We start from the raw sequence: 19295 nt of genomic DNA, 5'->3' as shown, positions 1-19295 counted from the left end.
AGGATCTCAGTGACTCTACTAAGCCGAACAGATGGGCCAGATAATGTCCGGCTCCAAATTGAAGAATTCTCTTTAAAATACGCTAACATTTATCCCGAGAAGTTCAAAGATAAGATCGCTTTTATTGAATGCACTCTAACTGCCAAACACGGAGCTAGGCGCTTGGAACTCGCTATAGCTCATGAGAACTCAGCTCCCACGACCGAAAATGCGGTGGCCTTTTCCTGGTGCTTTTCTTTGGATGTTCTCGGACTTGTACTTCTACTCTACCTGGGTTTCTGTGAGGGCTGGAGGAGGGACGGTGTACCAAGCAACTGCTCCGGGTCATGGGATCTAGATACTAGAACTTCTTGGCGCCACACGTGGCTGATAAGCCAATGTATTTGTTGAAACCCAAGGAGACGCAGGGATAGTGCTGGTGGTCTCGGTGGTCTCGGTGGTCTTGCTCCCAGAGCCTTTTTTTTTCTTTTTCTTTTTTGATGACCTCCTTTCGAGGCACTGCAAACTGTTTTCCAGAGGCACCACAGCCACGCGGCTGGAGTGCGAAGGTTGAGCGGTCGGTTTAATTTCACAGTATGCTTCTGTTTGTGATACTTTTACATTTTTGCAGTTTTTTTTTTTTTTTCCCTTCCTTCCCTCCTCTCTGCTTTCCTGTTGGACTCACAGTTAAAGGGGTGGGGTTACCCCGAAAGCACAGATTCCTACAATCAGATATGAAAAATTAGTTTGCATTGTACCGAGGGTTTCTGACTTGAATCCCGAAGTATAAAATGCAGGATGGGCCATTTCCTTCTAAGGCGATATTACTGGCGCCTCCTTCTAATTTGGGTGTGGCCCGCGAGGATGGATAAAATTCCCGAGCGGAGAGGTCAGAGCCTGGGGTTGGCTCTACCTAGCTCTAGGCCGGCCCTGGGGGGGTTGAGAGGAGGGGGGTTGCTGCCGTAGGTGGGAGTCTCATCAGGGATCTGAAAAGAGCCTAGTAAGGCGGTGCGAGTGCCCGCGGCTGAGGATGCGGGTCTAACCGGAGGGGCCGGCAGCAAGTTGGGAAGAAGAGAAAGGCAAGCACAGGAGACCCTCACCCCTATTCCAGCCAGAACGGCGGTGTCAGGGGGGTGGTTCGGATTGGGAGAGGGGCCAGGGGGTGGAAAGTGGAGAAGAAGGCGGTAGGACCCGGCGGGAGCTTCCTTGGCGGGGAGGGAACCGGGCGGGAGGATAGGAGGGAGGGAGAGAGAAAAAGGGAAGGTGATGGGGCGCGGGCGTCGGCACTCGCCGAGCTGCACGAGTTGCGCGGCTCTGGCGGACCGGACCTGGACTCTATAAAAGGAGCCCGTCTGCTCCGCCACTCACACGGTCCTCCTGGACTGGCGTCCGCGCGTCCCTCGAGCTCCCCCCAGACACCTGCCCCTTCCCCGTGAGCCCTGGGCGCCAGGTTCCCCAGACCCGTGCGCCCGGCTGCCAGGCTCCGCGCGGTGCCCGGGGGACCGAGGTGGTACGCCAGCCGCGCGGTGCGAGCAGCCGCAGCCCGAGCCCCCGAGTCCCTCCTCTGGCGACCCCCGTCTCCGCGGGGCAGCTCGCCGAAGCGGCCAGCGCGTGAAAAAGAAGGGAGGGCAGAGTTCCGGCGCGAGGCGCGGCGCCGCGCGGTGCCCAGATTTCACTCCACCCAGCTTGGGCGGCTGCGGCCGCCGCAGGAAACTGCCCCAGCCTGGGGAGGAGGGCGGGAATGCAACACCCGGACTCCTCGCTGGCCTGCAAGCTCTGGTCTCGACAGCCAGCAAACTCCTGCGGGTCGAGTCTGCAGAACCTGGAGCGCCCGGGTTAGGAGACGCTCAGCCCCGAGCAGTTGGGGTAAGAGATTCCACCTTGCCAATGCTCCCTCCCCAAACCAAACCAAGCTCTCCACTTTCTAGACGCCCGGGTGGGAGCCGGAGGGGAGTGTGGCTCTTTGGACCAGTCCTTGGCAGCCCGAGGCTGAGACGGGGCTTAGCGGGGAGCGGCCAGAGACGCGGCGGCAGCGCCGCGCGCACTGGAGGTGCGGGGAAGGAGCCAGCCAGCCAGCCTCGCCCTTGACCTCTCGCTTGATCTGGGATCCTGGGTGGAGGCGTAATTAAGGAACCCTCCAGGGAACGGACAATCTCCTGGGGTGGACGAGACTGCGGTCTCCTCCGCGGTCCTCCTGTCCTCATCTTCGTGCGCTCCATGCCCCAGAGTTGCGCTCCGGGGCCACGGGCGAGGAGAGACATGGAGGCAGTGGCCACTCAGTGTCCCCAGCCGCCGTCCGCGAGTTCCCAGACTGGGCTTTCTCAAGCCAACCTTTCGGCTGGTCCCTCCCACAACTGCAGCGCCGCCGAGGAGTACATTTACCAGGACTTCATCGCCCTGCCCTGGAAAGTAGTCGTGGTCCTGCTGCTGGCGCTCTTCACCTTGGCCACCACGCTCTCCAACGCCTTTGTGATCGCCACTGTGTACCGGACGCGGAAGCTGCATACCCCGGCCAACTACCTGATCGCCTCCTTGGCGGTCACCGACCTGCTCGTGTCCATCCTGGTGATGCCCATCAGTACCATGTACACGGTCACCGGCCGCTGGACGCTGGGCCAGGTGGTCTGCGACTTCTGGCTGTCGTCGGACATCACCTGTTGCACAGCCTCCATCCTGCACCTCTGTGTCATCGCCCTGGACCGCTGCTGGGCCATTACGGACGCCGTGGAGTACTCGGCGAAAAGGACTCCCAAGAGGGCCGCGGTCATGATCGCGCTGGTGTGGGTCTTCTCCATCTGCATCTCGCTGCCGCCCTTCTTCTGGCGGCAGGCCAAAGCTGAGGCGATGTCGAACTGCGTGGTGAACACCGACCACGTCCTGTACACCGTCTACTCCACGGTGGGCGCTTTCTACTTCCCCACCCTGCTCCTCATCGCCCTCTATGGTCGCATCTACGTGGAAGCCCGCTCCCGGATTTTGAAACAGACGCCCAACAGAACCGGTAAGCGTCTGACCCGAGCCCAGCTGATTACCGACTCCCCCGGGTCCACGTCTTCGGTCACCTCGATTAACTCGCGGGCTCCGGAGGTACCCAGCGAATCCGGGTCTCCTGTGTACGTGAACCAAGTCAAAGTGCGCGTCTCCGACGCCCTGCTGGAGAAGAAGAAACTCATGGCCGCTAGGGAGCGCAAAGCCACCAAGACCCTGGGGATCATTTTGGGCGCGTTCATCGTGTGTTGGCTGCCCTTCTTCATCATCTCCCTGGTCATCCCGATCTGCACATCCTGCTGGTTCCACCAGGCCATTTTTGACTTCTTCACGTGGCTGGGCTATCTCAACTCCCTCATCAACCCCATCATCTACACCATGTCCAACGAGGACTTCAAACAAGCTTTCCATAAACTCATAGGCTTCAAGTGCACGAACTGACTTGTTAATTACAGTGGAGTCGCCTAAGCCCCCTTCAGGGGACCATGCTGTGTCTGGTTCCACAGGTAAGTCGACTCTTCTTTCACTGTTACTGGGTCGGAACGAGGCTGTCTCTTTTGAGCACGGGCTGTGGATCCTGAGTAAACCAGGACAGCCCTAAGAGAGCTCTAAAGGAGAATTGTTCAAACTAAGGATAGAGCTGCCTGGCTGAGGAGAAGGCTCACTTCCTCCCTACAAACCCGTTTCAGCACTGACTCTTCAGCAGCGCATTGCAAGGGGGCTGCAACTTTTAGAAAACCGACGATGGAAAAGGGAGCCCGGCACTGCTTTGGTATCATGGATGAGGCCCTCTAGAACTAGAGGTGCTTGTAGTTCTTGTCTGGAGCCTGTCTGAGACAGAGCTGCATACAACCTGGCAGTACTTGAACTAGACACTAACACCCTGTCTTTTGGGGAGAACTCTGTGTTCAGCTTCCTTTAAGAACAGTTACTTTGGCATCCTTCGATCTTCATTCACTTTTTGCTTATTTAAACTTGGTTGGAGAAACTTGCGGATTCCGGTGTGGCTTGGATAGCACAGAGAAACCTTGAAGAGTTAACAGCAAAATTCTGATGTTAAGATCTCTATTTTTATTATAATTGAAACTATATGGGATGGGTGGGTGAAAATGGGAGATGGGGAGTATTAAACGGAAAACCAACACCTATGGATTGTTTGTTTTCTGCAGCTTTATAATTTTTTAATTCGTATGTAGTGATTGTCAAACCACTCTCCTAACAACTCAGACAAAATGTTATGTGTGCTAGTGCCAAAGTCTGCAGATTGCTTTCTTTTTCCTCTTAGTTTCATGTACCTGTCGTTTTACACATTTAAATCCCCAGAAATGGAGGATATGATGGGTGACTCAGCCCAAGCTGCTGCTATATTTCTTATTAATGCCACTGATGAAACTGATGAGATGATATAATTTGCAAGGTAAGTATTTTTAATCCCAATCGAGTGAGCCATGGAATTGACTGAGATAGGAAGAGTTCTTACACAATTAAGGAATGGGTGGCAACAGGAGGATGTATATTTTGACTTGTAAAAAAATCTTAAATGCATGAGACTTTTTCTGCTAGTCATTTGCACTCTCCTTCCCATCTGTAATTCCTTTGTGTGCCAACATGAAAAGTAACCAAGAGAACTAGCTCCTTTCTCCAAAAGTCTTCAAAATAGTAAAACTCCTAAAACCCATGTTAAAGATAAAAACTTGTTTCTTTTCCCTTGCTATTGAAGTCTGAGTAGGAACAAACTTATTAGAAAGACAAGTAAGGGATTTCAAAAAGCTTAGAGAAGCTAAAATTGAACCTGGTTCCTTGTGACTCATGGAACCAACCCTCAGACTTCCTGGGCACCCAGAAACTAACAAGCTTTTGAATCTTGGAAATTTGTCATTGACTTGATACTTCTATGAATATAATATCAATAGTGCTTTAAATTTATCTCTGTTTCAAATTTCAAAAATACTTAGTTGTTATCTCAAATTCACTCTGACGACCCCCTAGTACAGGGCAAGATTACATACTAAAAGATGAAAAATGCATGCTCTAAATAAAATGGAATAGCCCCAAAGGATTACCTGCACGGAAAACAAACGTGTCTGTGGAACATTTATTATGCCAAAGAAGATTCACACTTTGTTCTTTAGAGAGCTTTCTGCAGTTGATACTTTTTGTCTGCAGAAGCAAGTTGTCTTTGTAAAATGGATTCACTCCCTGCTTGAAGCTTCCCAGTCCAGACTGTCAGACAATAGATGTATTGAGCTGAAGTACACTGCTTCCCTGCTGTGCAGACCTTTACTCTGGCATAATGACTCTTGAAAATATCCTATTCAAAGGTTTACATGTAAACTAAGTACAAAAGAAAATTTTGATCAACACTGACACCTGTCACTGGAGTAAGAGAAAATTTTAGGCATTAGATAATCCTATATTTTTGCTGTATCCCCAATGTCTGTTTGTTTTGTGTGACATTTCTCCTATGGAGAGATCTAGCTTACTACCGAGAGGACTGTGCATAGAGCACATAATTTATTTTTTGTTTGTCTTTTGGTTAGGCATTTTCTTGGGCCTAAGAAGCAATTAAGCCAACTTTTAGGAGCCTGAGAGAGCAAAATTAATTGAAACCAATAGCCACTTACAAATGATTTCTTTATAGGGCATCTGCAATGATTTTGTCCTCATATTAACAAAATGTGGTCAATTTAGTCAAATGGGTTGTTTGCCATTTATAGATGACCTACCTAAATTTTTGCTTGACTCCTTTGCTGAATCAACTGGATTGGGGGCATATTGTACGAAGTAGAAGCTTGCAAATCCTTGTAGTTATAAGAAATCTAGACTCCTCATCCAGCATTGCACATGGTTATGCAAAGTGTATTATTCATCCCAGGGGTATGTAGTTAAGACTGTTAAGCTTCTTTTCAGTTACTGCTGCCTATAGCATAGATTGTTTCATAAACTAAACATATGACTTTTTACAGAACATTATATGGGAGGTGGAAATATTTAACTTACATAGAAATGAAAATATATTTTCATTGGCTGTGGTAGCAAATAACATTTTCCATATTGTTGAATTGCACAATTTTTCACAAAAATATATGAATGTATACTCATCTCCAAATGCCAATATTGTCTTGTGTTTCTAGGAATTTTAGAGTTTCCTTTTAAAAAAATGGACACTGTACCTATGAATGAATGGTTATTGACTTCAACAAATTTCCTACAGAACAATATTCTTCACTTTTCCTGTCTATTATGTTAGTTTTATCTTCTTGATCCAGGAAACACTGAGTGGACTATAATTTACTCAAGCTGCAAAATATCAGATTATGTGCATTTGATGGAGTTACTGTGATTGCAAATTGCCTTTTCCACCTTTCAAAAATGTGTAATTGAAAGTGAAATTTAGGAAAATAATGAAATAAAAGTCCTTTTGTGTTCTACAATGCATTGGGGAGTAATTCTATGATTATGGAAAGATTGCTTCATGGGATTCTGGGTTGCCTTTAGGAGCTTGAGCCTTCAAGAGAGACTAATTGATGACTAATGATATTGTGGTGGACTGACAAGCATGGACACAATATGTAGGATTTAGTTTATATGTGTAGGAAGGATTTAAAAGGAATTAGACATAGTCTGCAAAGAGTTTAAGTCAATTCCATGATCCCTGGAATTTTCCAGATCAGCATTCTTAGAAGGAATGTTTAGACTTCAGGCTAGAGAATGAGATTCCAAGGCAGTACATGGTACTTCAAATACAGAAAACAGAAAAGGAGAAGCTGAGTTTGAAGCAGGCTTGGGGCAGGGGCGGGGGTGCGTGGGGCGGGCAGAGACCTAAGAGGAGGAGACCACGCATCAGAGTACAGGCAGAAAATAAAGTTTTTTGAATCAGAAAGCTCCAGGTTTGAATTGCAAATAGAGCATGTTATTGCTGTGTGATTCTCCTCAAATGCAGCCTACTTGCAGTTTGTTGCAAAGGCTTAGAGCCTATACACATAGAGCATTTATCAAGATCCCTGACACTTTTTATCGCTCAGCAGATGGTACTTCCTCTCTAGCAGTTATTTTGTCATTGCCCTTTTTGTGGATGCAGGACACCTGCAGCAGAGAAAAACTTGAAGGATTTTTGAGAGAGTTTGGACTGAAGAAAATCAAGCTAGCCCAAATGGAAGAAACGTGGCTAAACTAGAAGCAACTGAGGCTTGGAACTTTTCAAGCTTATCCTCTGGGCTGGCAACGCGCAGCCAAGAGGCCCAAAGAGAGCAGGAGAGATGGTTTGCGGTGGCTTTCCTGGCCAAGAGGAAATTGCCAAATATTTCATTTCCTGTAGCATCCTCTCATTGATTTTTAAACCCTCTTTCTTCTTTCTTGTCTAGAGATTTCCAATTGTTTTCTAGTGTCCAAAGGCCCTCACCACATTCATGTCTTCTCTCAGCATCTCATTTTCCACTTCTCTGCTTTTTTCTCACCTGTGCAAAGCCATGATAACCAATGATAAAGGGTTGATCTCATACAGTTCTTATTTTAGCTGTGATGGACTGATTAGGCATTCCTGGGTTTTTATATTATAACCAAAGGAAATTTTTGGCCTCAATGAATGAAAAAAAAAAAAGCTTTCAACGTGGGACATCTACTTGAGTTTTCAGATGAGAAGAGGCAGTTAGGAAAAGGATGTGAGAAATGATGGCTCCACATCTTTTCTCAAAACCTGTGCTTGAACGGTCCACCAGGGGGCAGAGCGCCTCTGAGTTGTGCGGAGGCCGCAGGTGCTCAGTACTCACAATTGGACTCCCTCTTCCTGGACACTGCAAAAGGTATCAGCTTTCCCAGGCTTCGTGAACATGGAGATCCATGAACCATGGAAGGTGGGGTTTATCATTTATTTTAAAATAGAAGCTTTTTCAGAGCTGCAAATTCAAGCAGAAGATCCCTATAATAAAACTAAAGATTTTCTTCATATTTACAAACTTATTTTCTTATTCTCCACTTGTTTAAAAAAAAAAAAAGCTACAAAATTAGTGTTTTAAAACGTTGTGACCTTTGATTATTGTGCCATCGAGTGAAGTCAGAGATTAGAATATAAAGAATTTACATACAAAATAGAGCTACTTACTTACTTAAACTTATCTTTTGTCATGATTTTTCACATCATAGTTTTCTTTTTTCCTTTCAAAATGGCATTGGCTTGAAGTTAATAGATCCATAGTTCAAAGGTAGAACACTACCATTTACAGAGAACATTGCTTTTTTTTTTTGCACAGAAATAAGGTGTATTTATATGTCAGTTTTTCCCAGGAGGCAGACTTTCAAGTCTGTGTAATTTTGGCATTTACTTTAAAAACAGGCATATATAAACGTGAGTACAATCTTACGTATCACAAAATAAATTTCTGTGTCAGAAAACTGATCATATATAATGAGAAAGCCAGTGAGGTTATATCATTGCCATTTTCCTTAACTGTTACTCTCTACATTTTCACTGTCCCCAGTGGGGAGTTTTCTATGTGCCATTTCACACATCTGTCAGTTAAATAAGACTTTCAAAGTCAACATTCACATCTTAGGATTAAACTAGGATTTCCAGCGCTCCCTGAGAGAGACCTAGTCCCTAGAATTGGGCCAGATGACAGAGAGATTGTCTTAACACTATTCCTAGTATAGTGTGTAAAAGAAAATGTCCACTTCTTCCTGTTTGCACATATTTCCAAAGATAGGAGGAAGAAAAAAAAAAAAACAGAAACTCTTTTCAAAACAGCAAACTGGAAATCTATTTAACAAGAATGATTTTATAATATTTCTTGTACCTAAAGTGAACAGATGGTGATATAGGGAGCCATTTATGGCAAATGCTTAAAAGAATCTACACATGGCTTGTTTAAATGATGCACAAAGGCATGACTCACATCCTCCTTGACACTGTGGGAACATTCCACACATTAGCCTCTGACTGGTCATTTCACGTTGGGATCAGTTCAATTCAGTCGCTCAGTCATGTCCAACTCTCTGCGACCCCATGAATCGCAGCATGCCAGGCCTCCCTGTCCATCACCAACTCCCGGAGTTCACTCAGACTCACGTCCATCAAGTCAGTGATGCCATCCAGCCACCTTATCCTCTGTCGTCCCCTTCTCCTCCTGCCCCCAATCCCTCCCAGCATCAGAGTCTTTTCCAATGAGTCAACTCTTGGCATGAGGTGGCCAAAGTACTGGAGTTTCAGCTTTAGCATCATTCCTTCCAAAGAAATCCCAGGGCCGATAACCGATTGAAATTTCAGATCTCTTGCTCACAAATGTGGTGATGGGCTACAGTGATAAAGCAACCCATGAAGGGTAGGTTGCTTGGTCCAGAGGCGGTGCCCAGGGTACTTGGGTCAACACACCTGATTGTCTCTTGTAACACTTACACGCTTGTGCTTACTCTCAGTCGTGTCTGACTCTGCAACCCTATGGACTGTAGCCTGCCAGGCTCTTCTGTCCATGGGATTCTTCAGGCAAGAGTACTGGAGTGTGTTGCCATTTCCTCCACCAAGGGATCTTTCTGACCCATGGATGGAACCCACATCTCTTGCATCTCCTCATGCGCTAATCCAGTTTGGGAAAGTGAGTATAGATTCACAGATCACCCTGTGACTTGCCAGCCCACTCTTGGCTCATTGAATATTCTCAATGAGTTCAACACTAGGCTGGTCTACTTTTGTGGAGAAGCACTCGTGTGGTTCTTCATCTTCTTAACCCTATCTTGCCCAGCTTTAAGGTCCTGGAGTCCACTGTCTTTTCTCCTTTTTCTCAGAGGCTTTCTCCCAGAGTATAGCATGTAATCACACATGGGGAGTTTAGAACTGGTTGGCCTGAAGCCCCTAACACTTGGTTGATTTAAAATGCAAGAGCAAGTGTTTGAAATCAGAAAAATGAGTTTAAATGCATTTTTGGCAACCATGAGCAAGTTCCTCTATAAATGTAATCTTACACACCTTTATGTTTGCAGGTAAACGTTGAACGGGATATTGCGATTGTTTTCACCCTTTGCTCCATATTTCATTTATCAGGAGAGCTTTAAAAAGAACTTTGTTCAGACCCTGTCTCAGACTAATCAAATTATGTTATCTGGAGTAAGGCCTGATAGTTTTATTTAAAACATTTTCTCTGGGTAATTCTAATGTGTGCCCAGGGTGAGAGCCACTGAGAATATGTAGACACGGCTCTTAGAGTCATGTTTGCGCATGCAGGATCTTTGGGTGTGAAGGGGGTCCCTGAATAATATGGAAAGTCAAGTAGATTTGGCCTTTCACAGTTGTGCTTCTTAAAATTTAATGCTCATATGAATTACGTGGGGGCTTGGTTAAAATACAGATTCTGATTCAGTACATCTATGGAGCAGCCTGAGATGATGCATTTCCAACAAGCGGTCAGGAAACACCAGTGATGTTCATCAATGGACCACACTTTGAGTACAAGAGCTTAGTGACAGAGTATCTATTGTTTCCTAAAGATGGATATATATATATATATATATATGTATATATATATATATATGTGTGTGTGTGCATGCGCGCGCGCGCACACACACACACACACACACATCAATGTAAAACTTACACATGAGAAAATGTATTTTTTTAAAGTACAATGCATTATGTTTTCTTGACTTGTTTACATTGTATTCATGTCTCAGCTTCGGAAGTTTTGAAATACTTCCTCTCACATGCTATCTCCCAGATGCTTCAAATCCTGTCTGTCCTAAAACAAACAGCTTACTTCTGGGTCTGAATCAGCAAAGCATGACTCTCAGATTCAGTCCTTTGTTTTTTACATCACTTCCAAATAAGGGCTTTGTCTGTTGTTAAAAAAACAGTTAATTAAAAATACAAGGCAAATGATAAAACAACAATTAAAAGAAAGAAACAACAATTGTGAGCATGTGGAAGGCAGCACAATTTCCTTTATCCTAATCTGTTTCACTTAGTAAACCCACTTGGATTCCATCTGTTAACACACACACACACACACACACACACACACACACACAGCCGGGAAACACATCATGCCCCCTGACTTCTTCCAAGGGAATTGGTATGGATAAAAATGTACATTTAAACTGTTGGATTTGGCAGTATTAAATATAAATGCTTTGACTGTGATGAGTAATGCATGGCAGGACTTTTTTTTCCAACTTTTTATGGAAAGTTACTGAGAAATACATATGTCAAAAACTTGGGTACTTGAGACGTATGCCTATTTTTACATGGAGTCAAATTTCTGAGTGAAAAGTAAATTCAGGCAAGTAAGAGGATGTTTTCAGTTATTAGAGTTTTTTCTCATTATATAGATAAAACTTCTAAATTAATACTATATTTTCTATTTTTTTAATTGGATGTACTATTAGTAAAGTCCTTCTTTGCCAGGAGTTTCCATTCTTTTCCTCTCCTGTCTCTATCTCCACCTTCCTCCCACCCCCAGAATTCTAAAACATTGCCACAAACAACAAAGCCCAGTAAATCCTGGAGACAGAAGTTTGGTAGTCACAAAACTGTCTTAAAACCAAAACACTTAGACTAAATATAAAAAAAAAAAAAATAGCTTTCATCAAGTAGCTACCGGAGAAGGCAATGGCAGCCCACTCCAGTATTCTTGCCTGGAGAATCCCATGGACAGAGGAGCCTGGTAGGCTTCAGTCCGTGGGGTCGTGAAGAGTACACGACTGAGCGACTTCACTTTCACTTTTCACTTTTATGCATTGGAGAAGGAAATGGCAACCCACTCCAGTGTTCTTGCCTGGAGAATCCCAGGGACGGGAGAGCCTGGTGTGATGATGTCTGTGGGGTTGCACAGAGTCGGACACGACTGAAGTGACTTAGCAGCAGCAGCAGCAAGTAGCTACAACAGTGAGTGTGTAGGGCTGTAGAATCTCCTCTGTTTTGGATAAAAATTATACATATAAATTGGAGAAAATTCTGCTCAAAATAGCTTTTGCCTTCTGTGCTTGATTATTCCTGATGGCTCAGATGGTAAAGAAGCTGCTTGCAAAGACCCAGGTTCAATACCTGGGTCGGGAAGATCCCCTGGAGAAGGGAATGGCTATCCATTCCAGTATTTATCCTGGAAAATTCCTTGGACAGAGAAGCCGGATGGGCTACAGTCCATGGGGTCACAAAGAGTCAGACATGACTGAGTGACTCACACATACACACACACACACATCCATTTTTAGTTGAGACAAAGATATATGACACAGAAATTTTGGTAAACTTGGAATTAGAATCCAGATCCAGGCTGATCTTGGTTCAAATTTCAGGTTTATTACTGGCCAGTTCTCTAACCTTTAGTAAACTGACCATTCATGTCTTCAAGTATTAATGTAGGGTGAATGGTATTTTATCAACAGCTTAGTAATGAGGATTAAACAAGCTGCCATGTGGCACTGCTCAGTCCAGAGAGTGCTTAAAACATTGTAGTTGTTGACTAGATTCCCTCTGTTCAGACAAAATCAACCAGGTGTCTATCCAGAGACCCTGAAATTTGGAGGCACAAAAACTGTTTAAACTTCTGTTTTTGTTGCTTAATAGTATGCAATTTGGATCATGCTATTCAGTTTCTGTAAATGTCAGTTTTCCTATACCTAAAATAGGGCTAATATGTCCCTCTTGAAAAGATTTTAAGAAGATGGTATTACATAATAATGCAGACATCTGAGACAGTTCTTGGAGCAATATGATTGTCAGGGGAATTCAGTATTCTACTCTGTTTGCTTCCTTTTCTGTCTTTAGGAGCTAGGATCTGATATTATTTGCTATTCTTCCAAGTTAGTCAAATCCCTTTTATTGTTAAAAGTGAGATATGGACAGATTTCTGGTTTGGAAACTGTTTTATTGATACTATCTCAAAATCAATTGTATGCTGAGATTCAAGAGATTCAAGAAAACATACCCTGTTTCCTGCCCAATGTTCATCTATTAAGGACTCACTTCCTGTATTTTAAAATACAAATACTTCTTGAAGTTTTGTCATATTCTATTAGCCGTGAGTCCTTTACACCTTAATGTAAATAAGTTTCTGAGTGTTGTGGATGGTTGGAGCCCAGAACATTAAAATAATGTGACTTTTTAATATTAGAGGATGAGAAAAGACTAATTTTGAACTGTGACTCAAATATTTCTAGATAGACAAAAATGAGCAGCAACATGTCACAAGTAGTCATGTAAAAGCCCCAGGGGAAGAGTGAAATTTAAGAGATTATTTAAAATAAAACTTATCTTTTTAAAATAGTTTTCATTAACAGTATGCTTGCACTTTGTACTGTATACTTCTGTAAGATTTTTGGTTATTTTAAATACCAGAAGCATTCAAGTTTGCTGGAAGAAAAAATAATTTAGGATGGTAAATATGTCACTCTACTCAGCTAGAAAAATGCAGCCGAGAGAAGACACGCTAACTTGCTGTGTGTTTTAATGTTCACTGTGGGTTTCTCCACACTAAAGGTGGCTAGCCAGTGTGTACTTCTAAGAGAAAATACTCTAGCAGACACATAGAGTGCGCTTTCCTGACCTCATAAAAGTGCAGTTCCAAGTACCACAAATATATACTGAGTAGCTATTTGTCCACAATAACCCAAACCATTGTCCAGAGGCAATGAAAATAATTTTAAAGGTCACTTAGTCTGCATTTAATCAAGTCTGTTTTCATCTTTGACTGCTCATGTTACTCAGTGGTATTCATAAAACACAGATATTTGCTATAGCAACAGCTACAAGCTAACACTGCAGGGCAGATGGACTGGCCAGATTATTTTCATTCACAAAGGAGATCCCTCCCCTGCCTTTATGAAAAGAGGTCTATGACCTATTTTAGATCAAAAGAAGGACCCAAAACAAGGCAGGTAGGAGGGGCAGAGAGAAAATATAATCGAGACTCTCCCAGGTAGCTGACCCACAAACACGAAGATAATCATAATTGCACAGATTATCCCCAAGGAGTGAGGCTTAGGAGTTTAATATCAGCTCTCCAGACCAGGAGTCCAGCAGCCAGGAAGACAAAACCCCAGAATGTCTGGCTTTGAAGGCCAGCAGGCTTGCATATGGAAATCCAGAGGGCTGTAGGACACAGACAGTCAGCCCTTAAGAAGTCACACATGAAATCTCACATGCGCTGAGTTCCAGGGAAGAGGCAGCAATTTAAAGGGACTTGAGTCAGACACATTTGTTGATCTAAGAGAGGAAGGAGGCCACTGGGATACCTGTTGGAGACAGAGATGCTGGCAGCAGCAAATTTAGGATGCTCATTCTAACACAAAGACATTCCATTTTAGTGTCTTTCCTCTAGCTAGTTAGTACCAGGAGATTACCTAACTACCAGCAAGCCAACAACTGTCCTGGGACCCCTGGGCCGGCAGCCAGTCATACCGGAACCTGGGCCCACCTTTCAGCTTGCTGGCATCAGCTCCAGGACCCACCAGTCCCTCAGGAAGCTGTCCCAGGATCCCGCTAACTACCTACCCACCTACCCACCTACCCACCTACCTACCTACCCACCTACCAGTGGGCTAGCAGCCACTGAATGAGGCAGATCCTGACAGCCAGCTAGCCAGTGGCTAGCACATGTACAGTAGTTGGCTCTGCCACTAGAGAAAGGTGCCTGCAGTCCGGATAGAGGACACCCCTAGAGGATATAACTCTAGTGACTAACGGGAAGTGAAGTTTTAGGCTCTACAGAACAGCTTCTACATATGGCCATGTCTCCAAGATTAGGAAATGTAACTTATCTACCAAATACACTGAAATAAACAAAGAGAATTACACCAAATGAGGTGACAGAGGAATATGTTCCAAACAGAAGAATAAGACAAAACTCCAGATGAAGAACTAAGCAAAGCAGAGATAAGCAGTCTATCCAGTAAAGAGTTGGATGATCTCTTTATGATCTTTATATTCTCTTTATGATCCCTCTTTATCATCTCTTAAGGTAATGATCATAAAGATACACAATAAACTCAGGGAAAACTTGATGAATACAGGGTGAAGTTTAACAAATATTTGGAAACTATAAAGAAGAATTAAACAGCTGAAGAATACATTAACCAAAATTAAAAATGCATTAGAAGGAAGCAGAAGTAAATCAGATGATGCCAAGAAATGGATCATTAAAGACACAGTAGTGAAAACTACCCACGTTTGAAAAGAAAAAATAATTTTTTTCAAAATAAAGATAATTTAAGAGACTTCCAGCACAATATCAAGCATATTAACATTCACATTCTAGAGGTCCCAATGAAGAAAGAGAAAGAGGTGGTGAACTTATTTGAGTAAATAATAGTTGAAAACATACTTCATCTGAGAAAGGAAACAGTTATCTATGCCTGAGAAGCACAGAGAGTCTCAAGCAAGATGAACCTAGCCTTCACACTAAGATACATTATAATCAAAATGAAAAATTAAATATAAAGGGGAAATCTTAAAAGGACAAAGAGAAAAGCAACTAGTTACATACAAGGGAATTCCCAAAAGACAGTAAGTCAATTTTAAGGAGAAATCTGCATGCCAGCATGGTGTAGCACAAAGCATTCTAAGTGGTGAAAAAGAAAACACATCTACAAACAAGAATATTCTATCCAGCAAGGCTATTATTCAGACTGAAAGGACAGATAAAGGATTTTACAGGCAAGAAAAATATACAAGAGTTCAGTACCACTAAGTTGGCATTATAAGAAACTTTCAAATAATTTTTCTAAGCTGAGAAGCCCACAACTAGAAATATGAAAATTACAACAAAAACCTGATAAATAAATGCAAGCATATAGTAAAGTAGTAGATCAACCACTCATAAAGCTATTAATCAGATGGAGGTTGTAAGATAAGAATAGTAAAATCATCTATATCCACAGTAAGTAAAGGGATACACCAAACAAAAAATGTGAAGTAATGATGCCAAAACATTAAGCAGGGAGATAATAAAAATGAAGGGTACTTAGAATGTTTATGAACTTAAGAGATCATCAACTTAAAATAATCACATATATATACATACATATATATGTTATTATACATGAACCTCATGGCAATCATCAATCAAAACTATTTGACAGATACACATAATACAAAGAAAAGAATCCAAACATAAGACAAAACACACATCAAGTCATTAGGGGAGAAAGCAAAATAAGAAGAAAGGAACAGAAAAGAACTATAAAGTCAAGCAGAAATCAATAAACAAAATGGCAATAAGTACATGCTAAGTCGCTTCAGTCGTGTCCAACTCCGTGAGACCCCATAGATGGCAGCCCACCAGGCTCCCCCATCCCTGGGATTCTTCAGGCAAGAACACTGGAGGGGGTTGCCATTTTCCTTCTCCAATGCATGAAAGTGAAAATAAGTACATACCTATCAATAATTATTTTAAATATAAACGGACTACTCAAAATGCTCTACTCAAAAGATAGAGTGGCTGAGTTGATTAAACTAAAACAATGAGACTAATATATATGCTACTTACAAGAGACACACTTCAGATCTAAAGACCCACACAGACCAAATGTGGGAGTACGAAAAAGTATTCATGTAAACAGAAATGAAAAAACAAAAACAAAAACAAAACCTAGCAGAGTGATACTTATATCAGACACAATAGACTATTCTCAAGATGTGAACAGAGTTTACTGGGAAAAGTTCATATTGAAAACTGCAGCTCCTCATTTGTATAACTTAAAAAATAATACTTCGGTATATAAAATGAATTGGTTTTATATATCAAATTATTATGTAAGTACAAATGGCAAAAACATCCATATACATGCCATTCAGATCAATTTCACATTCCTGACTTCTCCTGTGGCATATCTTCACATCAGATTTAAAAAATCTCTTTGCGAAGGAGAACCTGGTTTTTAACTAAGTTTATGTTTACAGTTGAAATCTATCAGAAGTTGTCTATAGAGCCTACTCAAAACTAAGATGAAAAATTCAAGGCCTTTCTTCTCTTTAGTCTGTTTTAACTTTTGTAATAGAAACCAGCCACTAATGCTTTACTGAACAATCTTATTGTACCAATCAGTCAAGATGAATTAGACCAGTCCATCTTTCAATCTCATCTATACACACACACACACACACACACACACACACACATATATATACATATATACATGTATACACAAAACAGTACTGATTTATTAGTATAGAATTTTCTCTCATCTCAACTCTATAAACCACTTTAGAAGAAAACCTTATCTTAAAGTTTTACTACTTAAGGTGGCCTTAATATTTTGCAATAGGCTTTGGTCATGAAAAATATACTGTTCTCAATGCCATATCAACTTAACATGCTCAGAAAAAGAATCAATTATTAATGTTATTAATTAGAAACACAAATAATACATATTAAAGAAATAATTCTGCTTCTTTAAATGGCTGGGGGTTTGTAAAATATTCATTTTTTCACTTTTTTTAGCATAAGTTCAGTTTGGTTCAGTCACTCAGTCATATCCGACCCTGTGACCCCATGAACTGCAGCATGCAAGGCCTCCCTGTCCATCCCCAACTCCTGGAGTCCACCCAAACCCATGTCCATCTAGTCAGTGATGCCATCCAACCATCTCATCCTCTGTCATCCCCTTCTCCTCCTGCCCTCAATCTTTCCCAGCATCAGGGTCTTTTCAAATGAGTCAGCTCTTCACATCAGGTGGCCAAAGTATTGGAGTTTCAGCTTCAACATCAGTCCTTCCAATGAACACCCAGGACTGATCTCCTTTAGGATGGACTGGTTGGATCTCCTTGTTGTCCAAGGGACTCTCAAGAGTCCTTTCCAACACCACAGTTCAAAAGCATCAATTGTTTGGTGCTCAGCTTTCTTTATAGTCCAACTCTCACATCCATACATGAGCACTGGAAAAACCATAGCCTTGACTAGATGGACCTTTGTTGGCATAGTAATGTCTCTAACAATTTTTTACCAATATCCTCCTCTTTAGTGCTTAATAGACTCTGTCCATTCTATCTGGGAAAAAGAATCTCTGAAGCCTTCTTATTTTTATCTTATAAAGTGTTATGATTAATACTTATATTCTCATACAAATGTAGTATAACTTGTATAGATGGTTATAAGAAAATATTAGAAAATTATAGATAATTAGTTAAAAGATATTTTATTTAGCTGTACAAAGCAAACATGTAAAACATGAATCTAAAATGATAGCAGCCTTTAAGAAACATTTTCCTTTAAATTATTTTAGCATTTTGAGTAATTGTATGAATATTGTCATAAAATAATGTCATAAAAGCTCAAATTTTTCTGAAGGAAACAACTTGTTTGCAATCCATCTCAGAAGCAGTGATTTTCTTCTGCTTATTTCCCATTTTTGGTGGATGTGAAGAAATACCTTGGCTTGACCTTTTTGCCACCCTGCTGACACTCATGGGCCTCTCTCCAGTGGTGTCTCACCGCCATGCACTTCTCTCCTTTAAAGTCCACTGTCATGATATTGTCCTATGGCTTGGCCTGTTTTATATGTATATACACACACAAACACACAAATATATATGCTACATTCCATCCCAAAGCAGCATAATACACATTCTTTTCAAGGGCATCTGGAACATTCTCCAGGATAGATTACATGCTAGGCCACAAAGCATGTCTCAGTAAATTTAAGAAGACTGAAATAGCAAGCATCCTTTCTGACCACAACAGCATAAGACCAGATATCAACAACAGGAGAAAAGTAGAAAAAGCAAACAAGTGGAATCAAAACAATGTGCTACTAAACAACCATGTGTCACTGAAGAATCAAAAAGAAATTTAAAAAATGCCTTGAGATAAATAAAAATGGAAACACAATGTTCAAAAATCTATAGAGCTATCAAAAGCAACTCTAAGAGGAAAACTATAGTGAAACAAGCCTACCTCAGGAAACAAGAAAAATCTTAGATAAATATTTAAATTTATACTTAAAATAAACAAGAAAAGAATGAATAAAGCAAAACCTAAAGTTAGTAGAAGAAAGAAAGTTAAATTGATCAGAGTGGAAATAAAGAGACTAAATAAATAGAAGAAAGAACCATTGAAATTAAGACTGATTCTTTGAAAATATGAACAAAATTAATAAAGCTTTAGACAGAGTCATCAAGAAAAGGGAGGACCCAAATAAATAAAATCAGAAATGAAAGAGAACTTACAACTGAAACTACAGAAATACAAAGGATAAAAGATATTACTACAAATAATTAATGCCTAAAAGTTGAACAACCTAGGAAAAATGGATGGATTCCTAGAAACACACAATTTCCCAAGACTGAATACAGAAGAAATGAAGAATATGAATAGAATGATTACCAGTAATTATGTTAAATAAATGAT

General features: G+C 41.8%; 1 protein-coding gene across 1 annotated transcript; it reads left to right on the top strand.

The window, feature by feature from the left end:
- Positions 1-2238: 2238 nt before the first annotated feature.
- HTR1B (5-hydroxytryptamine receptor 1B) lies at positions 2239-3408 on the top strand. The gene has a single exon (XM_068985401.1). It carries the CDS (start codon positions 2239-2241, stop codon positions 3406-3408), a length of 1170 nt encoding a protein of 389 aa, XP_068841502.1.
- Positions 3409-19295: the final 15887 nt, after the last annotated feature.

This window comes from Capricornis sumatraensis, chromosome 13 (assembly GCF_032405125.1).
Source record: "Capricornis sumatraensis isolate serow.1 chromosome 13, serow.2, whole genome shotgun sequence".
NCBI classification, from domain to species: Eukaryota; Metazoa; Chordata; class Mammalia; order Artiodactyla; family Bovidae; genus Capricornis; species Capricornis sumatraensis.
The sequence above is the reverse complement of the archived record's forward strand: the minus strand, read 5'-3'. Positions and strand labels throughout refer to the sequence as shown.

Bases quoted from the DNA above. Each gene is read 5' to 3' on its own strand.
- HTR1B (XM_068985401.1), top strand. From the start codon at position 2,239: ATGGAGGCAGTGGCCACTCAGTGTCCCCAGCCGCCGTCCGCGAGTTCC.